The sequence below is a fragment of the Fringilla coelebs genome, assembly GCF_963513975.1.
Source record: "Fringilla coelebs genome assembly, chromosome: 30".
NCBI classification, from domain to species: Eukaryota; Metazoa; Chordata; class Aves; order Passeriformes; family Fringillidae; genus Fringilla; species Fringilla coelebs.
Window position 1 is genome coordinate 1,724,666 of NC_140056.1, and position 14,033 is coordinate 1,738,698.

The following is a 14,033-nucleotide window of genomic DNA, read 5'->3' on the forward strand; positions in this document are numbered from 1 at the left end:
GCGAGGCACCCCTGCAGTGACCAGCGAGGAACCCCCACAGTGACCACTGTGAGCCCCAAAGTGACCAGTGAGGGACCCCCAGAGTAACCAGAGAGTGACCCCCAAAGTGACCAGCGAGGCACCCCCAGAGTGACCAGAGAGGGACCCCCAAACTGACCAATGAGTGACCCCCAGAGTGACCAGTGAGTGACCCCCAGAGTGACCCCCACAGTGACCAGTGAGTGACCCCCAGAGTGACCACTGAGGGACCCCTAAAGTGACCAGAGAGGGACCCCCAGAGTGACCACTGAGTGACTCTCAGAGTGACCAGAGAGGGACCCCCGGAGTGACCAGTGAGGGACCCCCAGAGTGACCAGGAAATGACCCCCAGAGTGACCAATGAGTGACCTTCAGAGTGACCAGTGAGTGACCCTCAGAGTGACCAGAGAGGGACCCCCAGAGTGACCAATGAGTGACCCCCCCAGTGACCAGAGAGGCACCTCCAGAGTGACCAATGAGTGACCCCCAGAGTGACCACTGAGTGACCCCCCCAGTGACCCCCACAGTGACCACTGACCCCTCCACGGGGGGCCCCGGGCACCCCGCAGTGCCCAGTGCCGACCCCCCGCCCCCTCCCCGGGTGGCAGTGCCACCTCCCGAGGTGTCACCGCTGCCCCCCAGTGACGCCCCCACAGCGGCGCCCACCGCCCCCCCGCGCCCCCTCCCCATTAAATCCACACCGGAGAGGGGGGCGCGGGCACAGCCGTGTATTGCCGAACCCGGGAGCACCGGGAGCACCGGGAGCAGCGGGGCAGGACCCCCCCGACCCCCCCCGACCCCCGGTGTCCCCCACCGGCTCCGGGGGGGCTCCGCAGCGGCTCTGGGGGTGCCCCCCCCCCGCATCCAGCATCCCCGGAGGCACCGCGGGGGAAGAGCCCTTGGGGCACCTCCGGTCCCCCCATCCTGGTCCTGGGGGGGACAGCAGCCCCCCAGGGACCCCCCCAGGGACCCCCCAGGGACCAGCAGGAGTGGGGGTGCCCCCCCTGACCCCAAACCTGTCCCGCAGCCAGGGCCCCCCCATCCCAATCCCGGGGTGCCCCCGGCCCATCCCTGCCCTGCAGCCGCTCTCCGTCCCCATCCCGGGGGTCTCCGTGTCCCCCATCCCGGGGGTCTCCGCCCCCCCCAATCCCGGGGGTCCCCCCAGCCCCCCCGCAGCCCCCCCTCAGATCTCCTCCAGGAAGTCCACAGGGAACAGCCCCACTTTGCGGCCGGTGAAGACTTTGACGTATCCGTTCACCTCCTCCCCCTTCTGCACCACGATCTGCGGGCGAGAGGCGGCGGCTGAGACCCCCGGGACCCCCCCGGGGCAGGGGGGACCCCCAGGATCCCCCCAGAGCAGCTGAGGAGGGGTCGGGGCAGAGCAGATCTCATCAGCTGGGAAGGGGGAGGATGATGATGCTGGTTTTGGGGTGCAGCTGTACAAGGGGGGCTGGGGGTCTCCGGGTGGTTTTTTTTGGGGGGGGGTCCCGTCTCACCTGATCCTTTTTGAGCGTGATTTGCCCGATTTCCCGGTTGCCCACGAAGGAACGCGTCACCTTGTGCACCCGCTCGCCCGCCCGCACCCGGATGATGAAGTTGGGGGGGAAATACCCGACTTTCTCCCCGATCTTCCCCTGCAAGGAGTGCAAGGGGGGGTTGAGGCCCATCTGGGGGTCCAGGATCCCCCTCCCCGCCAGGCTGGGGGTCGGCAGCAGGTTTGGGTGCCCCCCCCGGCAGTGTTTTCCCAGCCTCACCCGCCACCACTCCTCGTTGGAGTCATCGACCACCGTGATCTTCTCCCCGGGCCTGGAAGGGAGGGAAGGGCTCTCTGAGGGGGGGAGGGCAGGACCCCCACCCACCCTTGGGTGATTTTCCCACCCAAGAAAAATCTCTTTTCCTTCAGAATCGGCTCCTCCAGCCCCGTGTCCGGCCCGGGACCCGCGGGCTCAGGGACTGCCCCGAGCAGCTCAGCCTCGGCGAATCCACGGAACCGCGCGGAGCCAAAACCCAAAAAAAACCCAAAAACCCCAAAAATCCTCGGGAAAGAGGCCAGGACGAGGCTGGGAACTCACGGGAAGTCCAGGTCGTCCTTCTCCAGGGCTTTGAAGCGATAAAGTGCCACGAAGTAGTGGGACTGCAGGAACCCCCCCGGCTGCGGCTTCTTGCTCTGGGGGACACGGGGGGGGGTTTGCAGCCAGCCCTGAGGGTCTCCCACAGGCTCTGCTCAAGGTTTTGGGGTGCAGGGCGGGGATGGGGGGTACCTTGTCATCTGTCGGGCTCTTCTCAGCCTTCTTGTCCCCCTCGGAGGCACCTGGGAGGGGGAGGAGGGGTCAAACTTCTCCCGGTGGCGCCTCCCGGGGGTCTCCTCAGCCAGCGTGGGGATGCAGCGAGACCCCCAGGGTGGGGACATGATCTGGGGGATCCTCTTTCTGCAGGACAACCCCCCCCCCCCCAAAAACACATCCAGGGGTCCCCACGGGCTCAGCCCCCCAACCCTCGGCGCTCACCCCCCTCAGCTTTGCTCCCCACCGGCTTCGTGGCCTCCGGCTCCTCGTCCATCATCGCAGCCAGGGGCTGGAAGGACAGACAGCTCTCAGAGGGTGCAAAGTGGGGGGGCTGGGGTGGGGAGGGGTCACCGGGGAGGAATTTGGGGAGAGCCCGACCCCACACTCACGTTTTTCTTGTCGTCCTGCCCCTTCTTGCGCTCCTTGTTGGCCATGATCACCCCCGTCCGCAGCGTCTCGAACACGGGGTCGCTCCTGTTCGCTGCGGGGGCTCAGGGGGGGTCAGGGGGGGGCTGGGACACCCCAAGGTGGGGACAAAGGGACAGGGGGCACTCACCGAGCTGGTCCTTGGTGCCGGCGAACTGCTGGTCGCTGTAGAGGGGGGAGCTGTACGCCCGCCGGAACCCGGGAGGCTGCGGGGACGGGAGGACAGAGGTGGGGGTCACATCAGCAGGATCCCCCCGGAGCCACTTGGCAGAGCTGGGGGGACCCCCAGAGTGCGATTGGGGTCCCCCACGAGTCAGGAAATGACCAGGTGTGGTGGCACCTGCGTCCTGCCCATGGGGGCTGAGGGGGGCACTGCCAGGGGCTGAGGTGGGCACTGCCAGGGGTGCCCGATCTGGGGCTGGAGGGGGGGGGGGGGTCGCAGCATCAGGCACCCCCCGGAGCCACTTGGCAGGGCTGGGGGGATCCCCAGAGTGCGATTGGGGTCCCCCTCGAGTCAGGAAATGATATGGGGTGCTGGCACCTACGTCCCACCCATGGGGGTTGAGGGGGGCACTGCCAGGGGTGCTCCTTTTGGGGGCTGGACGGGGGGGGTCACATCAGCAGGATCCCCCCGGAGCCACCTGGCAGAGCTGGGGGGACCCCCAGGGTAAGGATTGGGGTCCCCCTCAGAGTCAGGAAATGACCAGGTGTGGTGGCACCTGCATCCTGCCCATGGGGGCTGAGGTGGGCACTGCCAGGGGTGCCCGATCTGGGGCTGGAGGGGGGGGTCGCAGCATCAGGCACCCCCCGGAGCCACCTGGAAGAGCTGGGGGGACCCCCAGGGTGGGATTGGGGTCCCCCTCAGAGTGAGGAAATGACCAGGTGTGGTGGCACCTGCGTCCTGCCCAGGGGGACTGAGGGGGGCACTGCCAGGGGCTGAGGTGGGCACTGCCAGGGGCTGAGGGGGGCACTGCCAGGGGCTGAGGGGGGCACTGCCAGGGGTGCCCGATCTGGGGGCTGGAGGGGCGGGGGGGGCACTCACGATCTTGCCGAAGCAGCGCTGCATCTCCACGTAGGACTGGCAGTGGTGGTGGATGTTGGTTTTGCAGTTCTTGCACCTCAGGCCAAATTTGTTGTTGACTGGCGGCGGTGGAGGGGGTGGAAAGGAGAGGGAATGTGACACTGCAGCTGTGAAACGGCCGCGATGGAGCCCCGGGCAGCCTTGGCCCCCAGCCCCAGCCGTACCCGTGGCCCCCCAGACCTGTCCGTGACCCCCACCCCCCCCTCAGGACTCACGGACGATCATGCGGGCACAAACATCGCAGAATTTGGGCTTTTTGAAGTAATGGTCTTTGAACTTGTGCGGTTTGTCGTTCACGAGTTTCTCCGGTTCGGGAGGAGGCTCGGGCTCCTCCTCCTCTTCCTCCTCTTCGTCATCCTCATAGATGTAGTAGATGGGTCCCCCCGAGGGGCTGACCAGCTCCCCGTTGGGCTGGGGCTCCTGCACCGGCTCCTCCTTGGGTTTCCGCTGGAAAATTTGCTTCAGCTTCTGCAGCTGCTGGGGCAGGAGGGGACGGGCGGTGTGTGGCAGCGTGGGGGAGGCAGGAGGGCAGACCCCCCCTGCCCCTCGCCCCCAGACCCCTTCCAGGAACGCTCTGGATTCGGGGATCCTCCTCCCAGGCCCGTGAAGTCTCCACAGAAGAGGAAGCTGCGGTTCCTGAGCACCTCAGGGGTGTGGGCACCCCAGCGAAATGCCAAGCTGGGAAATGCCCCCCCAAAACCCGGCACCCCCGGCCCCCCAAAACCTCCTGGGGCTGCGGCAGGGTGATGATCGAGAGGGAGCATCCCCCACCCACCCAAAATCCCCCCCCGGGCACCCACTTACCCGGCTCTTGGGTTTCCCACCTGAAGCAGGTGACGCCGGCGGCTCTGGCACTTCCTTCTCCGTCATGCTGCGAGGGCAAGAGCAGGGGTGGCGTTGGCTGGGGCAGCTCCACCCGGCTGGGTGGGCAGTGCCACCTCTTCCCCTGCCCATCCTGCGGCCCCTGCCCGGGCTGGCTGTGCCAGGGGGAACCCCGGGTTCAGTGCAGGACAGACACCCACCGTCTGTCCATCCTGCAGCCCCTGCCAGGAGGAACCCCGGGTTCACTCCCACTGCCCATCCCGCAGCCCCTGCCCCGCTCAGGGCTGGTTCTGCCAGGCTGGAGGGGGTCGGTGCCCATCCCAGAGCGTGGCACATCCCTGGGCATGTGCCCACCTTAGCCCGGGCATCTCCGTCCCGCCGTGAAACCACGAACGGCGCCGCCCTCGGCCCCTCGGCGAGCACCGGGGGGCACCGACGGGCAGCACCCGGCTGCCACCGGGGCAGGAGCTGCTCCAGCATCCCCCAAACCATCCCGGTGCCACCTCGGACTGCCCTCCCTGCGGGGCTTCCACCCAGACCTCTTTATTTTTGGTGATACCCAGTCCACTCAGGAAAAGCAGACAGGAAAACCAGTCGGGAAAACCAGTTAGGAAAAGCAGCCAGGAAAATCAGTCAGGAAAACTGGTCAGGAAAACCAGTTGGGAAAACCAGTTGGGAAAACCAGATGGGAAACCAGTCAGGAGAATTATCAGGAAAAGCAGCCAGGAAGATCAGTCAGGAAAACTGGGTGGGAAAACCAGTCAGGAAAACCACCAGGAAAATCATCAGGAAAAGCAGCCAGGAAAACTGGTCAGGAAAAGCAGTTGGGAAAACCAGTCAGGAAAACCAGATGGGAAACCAGTCAGGAAAACAGGTGGGAAACCAGTCAGGAAAACTGGTTAGGAAAACCAGATGGGAAAACCAGTCACGAAAAGCAGCTGGGAAAACCAGTCAGGAAAACCAGCTGTGAAAGCCAGTTGGGAAAACCAGATGGGAAACCAGTCAGGAAAATTATCAGGAAAAGCAGCCAGGAAGATCAGTCAGGAAAACTGGGTGGGAAAACCAGTCAGGAAAACCACCAGGAAAACTAGTCAGGAAAAGCAGCCAGGAAAACCAGTCAGGAAAACCAGTCAGGAAAGTCATCAGGAAAAGCAGCCAGGAAAATCAGTCAAGACAACTGGTCAGGAAAACCAGTTGGGAAAACCACCAGGAAAATCAGTCAGGAAAACTGGGTAGGAAAACCAGTTGGGAAAACCAGTCAGGAAAAACCATCAGGAAAACCACCAGGAAAACCAGATGGGAAACCAGTCAAGAGAATTATCAGGAAAAGCAGCCAGGAAAATCAGTCAGGAAAACTGGGTGGGAAAACCGGTTGGGAAAACCAGTCAGGAAAACCACCAGGAAAACCAGTCAGGAAAATCATCAGGAAAACCAGTCAGGAAAACCAGTCAGGAAAGTCATCAGGAAAAGCAGCCAGGAAAATCAGTCAAGACAACTGGTCAGGAAAACCAGTTGGGAAAACCAGTCAGGAAAAGCAGCTGGGAAAACCAGTCAGGAAACCAGTTGGGAAAACCACCAGGAAAACCAGATGGGAAACCAGTCAGGAGAATTATCAGGAAAAGCAGCCAGGAAAATCAGTCAGGAAAACTGGGTGGGAAAACCAGTTGGGAAAACCAGTCAGGAAACCAGTCAGGAAAACCACCAGGAAAACCATCGGGAAAATCAGTCAGGAAAAGCAGCCAGGAAAACCAGATGGGAAACCAGACAGGAAAAGCAGCCAGGAAAACTGGTCAGGAAAACCAGTTGGGAAAACCAGTCAGGAAAACCAGTCAGGAGAATAATCAGGAAAAGCAGCCAGGAAAAATCAGTCAGGAAAACTGGGTAGGAAAACCAGTTGGGAAAACCAGTCAGGAAAAGCAGCTGAGAAAACCAGTCAGGAAACCAGTTGGGAAAACCACCAGGAAAACCAGTCAGGAAAACTGGGTGGGAAAACCAGTTGGGAAAACCAGTCAGGAAACCAGTCAGGAAAATCATCAGGAAAACCAGTCAGGAAAACCATCAGGAAAATCATCAGGAAAACCATCGGGAAAACCATCGGGAAAGCCGTCGGGAAAACCATCGGGAAGCAGCAGCGGGAACGGGGCACGCCGGGGCTCGGGGCACAGCGGGATCGGGGCACCCCGAGGCCCGACAGCCCCGAGGGGTGCCCAGGGTGGGCAGGAGGGGCGCACGGGGGGCACTCACCCTGTGCTCGGCGCTCTCCCCCTGCGCTGAAGGAGCCCCCGAAGTGCGGCCGGTGCCGGGGCCCGGTGGCCGCAGAGCCCGCAGCGCTCGGTGGCGGCGGCAGCCGCGCCGGTGCCGGGGCCAGCGGAGTGACAGGGCACAGGGGGACGACAGCTGAGCGGCGGCGGGGGCTGACGCCGGGAAATTGGAGCCCCAGCGTGCGCCGGGCGGCAGCGGGCGGAGGAGGCACCGGCTATTTGCGTTGGTGGTTGCTGGGCGTGCCAGGGGCCCCCCCGGGCTGGCCCGGGATAAAGAAGGAACCGGGCACGGAGAGGGCTCCGGGAATTGGGCACACCGAGGGTTCCAGCAGCTGGGCACGGAGGAGGATCCAGGGGTTTTGGGGTCTGCAGGCTGCTGGCTGGGTGGGCAGAGGGGCAGCAGAGGGGTCTGGCAGGGGGGAGCGGCTGCCTCGCACCCCCTGGCACCAAATCCTGCAGGGCCAGGCTCTGGCAGGAGCTGGGATGATCCCCCTGCTGCCAGGCTGCCCTGAGCTCCCTGCCGGGCACCGAGGGGGGAGCTGGAACCAGTCTGGGCACCTGGAACCGTCCTGGCAGCTCTTACCTGTCCTCAGGAAGGTGGGGAGCATCCTGCAGCTGCACCACCCCAAATCCTGTCCCTGTCCCTGTCCCTGCCCCTGCCAGCTCCAGGTGCTGCTCCTGGCAGCTCTTACCTGTCCTCAGGAGGGTTGGGAGCATCCTGCTGCTGTGCCACCCCAAATCCTGTCCCTGTCCCTGTCCCTGCCAGCTCCAGGTGCTGCTCCTGGCAGCTCTTACCTGTCCTCAGGAAGGTGGGGAGCATCCTGCTGCTGTGCCACCCCAAATCCTGGCCCTGTCCCTGTCCCTGTCCCTGCCAGCTCCAGGTGCTGCTGCTGCCAGCAGGAATGTGATGGTTCCTGACACAGGGCACTCCATGCCCTCATTCCTGCCCTGCAATTCCACAGCTGGATGGGGCTGGCAGCTGCAGGAGAGGCTGTGAACATCTGTCAGGGGAGTCCAGCCCCAGCCTGGGGTCCCCACTTTGGCACCATCCCCCTGCCAGCGTCCCTTCTGCTGTCCCCTCACCCCACTGAGGCAGCAGAGAGCCCTCCCAGCCCTGACACTGAATTTACATTCAAGTGATGGACAATTTTCCTTTTTTTTTTTTTATTTAAAAACAACCCCCCCAAATAAAATAAGACCAAAAAAAAAAAAATTCCCTCCCTCCCCCCCAGCAAAATAATAATCTGATTAAATAAAATGTGCAGTGAACATACCAATCAACACCTGTATGTGAGGTCCAACACAGTGCTTAAACAAAAACCATAGACACAGGGGAGGGGGGCGGGCACGGGCGTCACTCCAAAAAAAAAAAAAAAAATTAAAAAAAAACAACAGAAAAAAAAAAATCAACTTCTCGTCTCTTAATTATGTTCATATAAATATATCAAGGAAGGAGGGCGAGAGGAAGGGAGGGTGGGAGGAGAAGAGGCCCAGGGGAGTGCCCGGTGCCCACACGGGGGCTCTACTGGGAGCTCGCCCGCTCCAGCACCCGCAGGTCGTAGTTCTTTTTGGCCACGCGCAGTTTGAAGCGGCTGAGGGAGTTGTTGAGCCGGAGGGAGGCGTTTTGGGCAGCCAGGGGGCTGGGGAACACGGCCACGATGGTGTATAAGGCAGCGAGGTCACTGTGCCTGCCGTTCTCCGGAGTCCCGCTGTTGTCCCCGCCGCCTCCTCCGTCCCCGCGGCGCCCCTGAGTCTCTTTGAGCCACTGGATTTTGGCACCGGCCATGGCGAGCTGGGTGAAGAGCTTGTCGGCCTCTGTCCGTGTGATGCCCTCGGGCAGGTCTGTCACCTCCAGCACCCGGCCCAGCACTGCGGGGGAGGAGCAGAGTGTCACCGGCAGGTCCCGGTGCCCCCGGAGAGCAGCCACCTCTCCTGGGCACAGCAACCCCGCCAGGCTGCCCCCAGCTGGAATTTATTCTTTTAAACCACCCAATCCATTCTTTTAAACCACCCAATCTATTCTTTTAAACCACCCAATCTATTCTTCTAAGCCCTCCTGGAATGCCCCATCTCAATCCCCTCCTGTGCCCACAATTCTGGTTTTGCTGCAGGAGGAGATGGGAATACTCCCACAGCCACCTCTCCTGGGCACAGGAACACTGTGCAGTGCCAGGCTGCCTCCAGCTGGAATTTATTCTTTTAAACCACTCAATCTATTATTTTAAACCACTCAATCTATTATTTTAAACCAGCCAATCTATTCTTTTAAGCCAGAAACTTCCCCTCCAAAGCAGCCCTACCTGCCCCATCCCAATCCCCTCCTGTGCCCCCAATGTTTGTTTTGCTCCAGGAGATGTGGGTGTCCCCACAGCCACAGGGACACCAATTCCCCCCGGTGTCCTTGGGATAGTTCAGGCTCTCCCAGGGGCTCTGTGCTCTTTTCCTACCCCAAACCCCAGAGAGCAGCACTGGGAGCCAACCCCACCCCACCCCACGCTGCCACCCTGACCCTGGCAGGGAGAATGGCTGTGCCCAGGGAGGGTGGTGGCACTGGCTGTGTCCTGCCTGGTGGTCCCCAAATCCCTCTGCAGCTCCAGCCCCTGCCCTGGGGTCCCCAAATCCCTCTGCAGCTCCAGCTCCAGCCTTGGGGTCCCTAAATCCCTCTGCAGCTCCAGCTCCAGCTCTGTGGCCCCCAAATCTCTCTGCAGCTCCTGGCTCTGACCTCTGCCCTGTGGATCCCAAATCTCTCTGCAGCTCCAGCCCCTGCCCTGGGGTCCCTAAATCCCTTTGCAGCTCCTGGTTTTGACCTCTGCCTTGTGGTGCCCAAATCCCTCTGCAGCTCCAGCTCCAGCCCCTGTGGTACCCAAATCTCTTGGCAGTTCTCAGCTCCAGCTCTGTGGCCCCCAAATCTCTCTGCAGCTCCAGGTTTCGACCTCTGCCCCTGCCCTGTGGTTCCCAAACCCTTCTGCAGCTCCTGGTTTTGACCTCTGCCCTGTGGTTCCCAAATCTCTTGGCAGTTCCCAGCTCCAACTCCTTTGGACTGGAGGTACCACAGGTACCACCTGCCCTGTGGTCCCCAAACCCCTCTGCAGCTCCTGGCTCTGACCCCTGCCCTGTGGATCCCAAATCCCTCTGCAGCTCCAGCCCCTGCCCTGTGGTTCCCAAACCCTTCTGCAGCTCCTGGTTTTGACCTCTGCCCTGTGGTGCCCAAATCCCTCTGCAGCTCCTGGCTCTGACCTCTGCTCCTGCCCTGTGGTTCCCAAATCTCTGCAGCTCCAGTCCCTGCCCTGTGGTTCCCAAACCCTTCTGCAGCTCCTGGTTTTGACCTCTGCCCTGTGGATCCCAAATCTCTCTGCAGCTCCTGGTTTTATCCTCTGCCCCTGCCCTGTGGTTCCCAAATCTCTGCAGCTCCAGCCCTGTGGTCCCCATATCTCTGCAGCTCCAGCCCTGTGGTCCCCAAATCTCTGCAGCTCCAGCCCTGTGGTCCCCAAATCTCTGCAGCTCCAGCCCTGTGGTCCCCAAATCTCTGCAGCTCCAGCCCTGCCCTGTGGTCCCCAAATCTCTGCAGCTCCAGCCCTGTGGTCCCCAAATCTCTGCAGCTCCAGCCCTGTGGTCCCCAAATCTCTGCAGCTCCAGCCCTGTGGTCCCCAAATCCCTGCAGCTCCAGCCCTGTGGTCCCCAAATCTCTGCAGCTCCAGCCCTGTGGTCCCCAAATCTCTGCAGCTCCAGCCCTGTGGTCCCCAGACCCCTCTGCACTCCTGGCTCCAGCCCTGGCCGGGCTCACAGAGCTGCTGGAGGATTCTTTGCTAATATTAACGTGGCACGTCGGGACCATGCCAGGGGCAGGAGGGGGGAGGCAGCTCTTAAAGGGCCCCTGCAAGCAGCTGCTGCTGCTGGTGACACTGAGGTGACATCAGGGACAAGCCTGAGGGCTCCAGAGGGACCCACCCAAGCTGTGGGTCCCTCCCTTCCCCAGGACCCAGTGGGGACACCCTGGGCAAGGGTGGAGAGAAAGGGTTCACTGGAACCCTCAGCCCTCACAGCCACCCTGGGAGATCCCAAATCTCCAAAATTTGGGATTTGAAGCTGCAGGCCCCATGGGAAAGGGAAGCATGGGTGGGAAGAGTGACTTTGGTGGGAATGAGATCTCAAGAGTTTGCACACTCACTTTCTGCTGAGAAAGAGGAATAAAATCCCAGCTCTGCCAGCTCCACCTGCTCCATCATTTCCACCCTCTGAGAGGCAGGAATGGCACCCAGGAGTTCTCCTCAGAGGTTTTACTCCCTGCTCACCCACCTCCCTCAGGGCACAGAGGGCTGGGGCTGGATCTGCTGCACCCCCAGCCTGGACCCAGCGGGGCTGGGGGTGTTTGTGGGTGTGGGGAGGAGGGACCGGCAGGAACCCCCCAAAAACCAGCACAGGGACTGGCAGGAACCCTCTAAAACCAGCCCAGGGACTGACAGACACAGCTTCCAAAACCAGCACAGGGACTGGCAGGAACAACCCCCCAAAACCAGCAAAGGGACTGGCAGGAACCCTCCAAAACCAGCCCAGGGACTGACAGGAACCCCCCAAAACCAACACAGGGACTGACAGGAACAACCCCCCAAAACCATCCCAGGACTAATAGACACAGCCTCCAAAACCAGCCCAGGGACTGACAGGAACTCTCCAAAACCAGCACAGGGACTGACAGACACAGCCTCCAAAACCAGCCCAGGGACTGACAGGAACCCCCCAAAACCAGCACAGGGACTGGCAGGAACCCTCAAAAACCAGCCCAGGGACTGACAGACACAGCCTCCAAAACCAGCCCAGGGACTGACAGGAACCCTCCAAATCCAGCACAGGGACTGACAGGAACCCTCCAAAACCAGCCCAGGACTGACAGACACAGCCTCCAAAACCAGCCCAGGGACTGACAGACACAGCCTCCAAAACCAGCCCAGGGACTGACAGACACAGCCTCCAAAACCAGCCCAGGGACTGACAGACACAGCCTCCAAAACCAGCCCAGGGACTGGCAGGAGCCCTCCAAAACCAGCCCAGGGACTGACAGGAACACCCCAAAACCAGCCCAGGGACTGACAGACACAGCCTCCAAAACCAGCCCAGGGACTGACAGGAACCCCCCAAAACCAGCCCAGGGACTGACAGGAACCCCCCAAAACCATCCCAGGGACTGGGAGGAACCCCCCAAAACCATCCCAGGGCTCTGTGTGATGCTGGCGTGGGCAGGGATGCCACCTGGAGTCTCCAACACCCATTTTTGGGGACACAGAGGACAAAGAGAGGCTGGAGGGGGTGACTTGCCTACGTCACTCGTCCCCAGGTCGGTGGACGCCGATTTCAGCGCCTGCCTCTTGCTGCGGTTGCCGTGCTTCATTCCAGCCTGGCCCTGCAAGGGGACAAATGCCACCTGAGGGGACAGGGCGGTGCCTGCAGGGGCTGGGGAGGGCGTGGCTGGCCCGGCCCTACCTGGTGTCCGGCGTAGCTGGGCTGGTTGTGCAGCAGGGGCGGGGGACACAGCGACAGGTTGTACTGCAGAGGTTGGCCCAGCAGCGAGTACCTGCCGTCACCTGCGCCGGGAGCAGAGGCTGGGCACCCCAGGAAACGCCACGGCGCTCCTGCCACCGTGACATCTCCTGAAAAACCCCCTTTGCCCAGGATTTCTGCTCCTGGGAAGTTGAGAAGACTCAGAGAAAAATGTGAATAATAATGATTTGATCCTTTTCTCCTGTGTTTGCTGTGCTGGAGTTGTTTACCAACATGTTTGGTTCCATGTGAATTGTTTACCAACATGTTTGATTCCAGCTGTGTCGGGACTCTGGGAGGAGTTTTTATTATTCATTCTTGTTAAGGTTTCTGTCTGTATCCTTTCTGTATTCTTTAGTAGAGTTTTAGTATAGCATTCTATAATGTAATGTAATATAATGTAACATAATGTAATGTAATAATATAATATAATGTAACATAATGTAATGTAATAATATAATATAATGTAATATAATGTAATGTAACGTAATGTAACGTAATATAATATAATATAATATAATATAATATAATATAATATAATATAATATAATATAATATAATATAATATAATATAATATAATATAATATAATATAATATAATATAATATAATATAATATAATATGTCATATATTTTAATATATAGACTATAATATACTATATCCTATCATATATCATATAATATCATAATGTCATATAATATCTCATAATGTATCAAGCATAATGTAACATAATATAATATCATATAACATACTATAATATGATATGATATGATATAATTAGAATATAATTATATTAGTATATATTATAGATATAATATAGTATAATATAATATATATTACTATACTATACTCCAATATAATTAATATAATATAATATAATATAATATAATATAATATAATATAATATAATATAATATAATATAATATAATATAATATAATATAATATAATATAATATAATATAATATAATATAATATAATATAATATAATATAATATAATATAATATAATATAATCTCAGCCTTCTGAGAACCCTGAGTCAGATCCATCTCTCCCCTCCCTGCAGGACCCTCCCCAAGCCCCCACCCCCAGCCCTGGGCTGTCCCCAGGGGCTCTGTGCTGTTTTTCCCTCCCCAAACCCCCCGAGAGCAGCACTGGGACCCCCACCCCGCTGCCCCCTGCCCCTGGCTGGAGGGGGAAGCAGCTCCCCTTACCTTGTGCAGGGCCCATGGGCCGGGGGAACTGGGGCAGCACGGGCAGGGGGCTCAGCCCCGGGCACACGCTGCTGAGGTTGGTGACGGGCGATGGCGTCGGGGACTGCGTGGGGGACGTGATGGGGCTGCTCAGCTGGGTGCTGGCCTGGGGGAGGGACAGGGTCAGACACCCCTGGGGCTCGGCACAGCTCCCACACCCACCCCGGGGCTCGGCACAGCTCCCACACCCGCCCTGGGGCTTGGCACAGCTCCCACACCCACCCGTGTCCCCACAGACACTGCAGAGCCCCTTTCTCTCACAGTGCAATGCAATGATGTTCCAGACTGCCAGGCAAGAGGTATTTATTACCCTCTGTATGGCAGCTGTCTCCTGTCAAGGGGGCAGTTTGCCT

At 59.2% G+C, this 14,033-nt stretch overlaps 2 protein-coding genes across 2 annotated transcripts in view; both read right to left on the reverse strand.

Moving 5' to 3' along the window:
* Window positions 1-1,201: 1,201 nt before the first annotated feature.
* Window positions 1,202-4,680, reverse strand: STAC3 (SH3 and cysteine rich domain 3; the record flags this gene model as incomplete). Its single annotated transcript, XM_084223710.1, has 11 exons — window positions 1,202-1,300; window positions 1,515-1,652; window positions 1,773-1,824; window positions 2,091-2,185; window positions 2,280-2,329; window positions 2,526-2,592; window positions 2,693-2,784; window positions 2,860-2,935; window positions 3,772-3,869; window positions 4,026-4,284; window positions 4,615-4,680. 11 exons carry the CDS (start codon window positions 4,678-4,680, stop codon window positions 1,202-1,204), a joined length of 1,092 nt encoding a protein of 363 aa, XP_084079836.1.
* A 3,400-nt stretch (window positions 4,681-8,080) lies between these two features.
* The window catches only part of R3HDM2 (R3H domain containing 2), a 60,881-nt gene continuing 54,928 nt past the window's right edge, over window positions 8,081-14,033 (reverse strand). The window contains exons 16-19 of the mRNA XM_084223477.1: window positions 13,642-13,786; window positions 12,372-12,472; window positions 12,207-12,291; window positions 8,081-8,762 (exon numbers count right to left, since the gene is read on the reverse strand). Of these exons, the coding sequence (XP_084079603.1) occupies window positions 8,416-8,762; window positions 12,207-12,291; window positions 12,372-12,472; window positions 13,642-13,786 (678 nt within the window). The 3' untranslated portion in view covers window positions 8,081-8,415. The remainder of the gene's footprint in view (window positions 8,763-12,206; window positions 12,292-12,371; window positions 12,473-13,641; window positions 13,787-14,033) is intronic.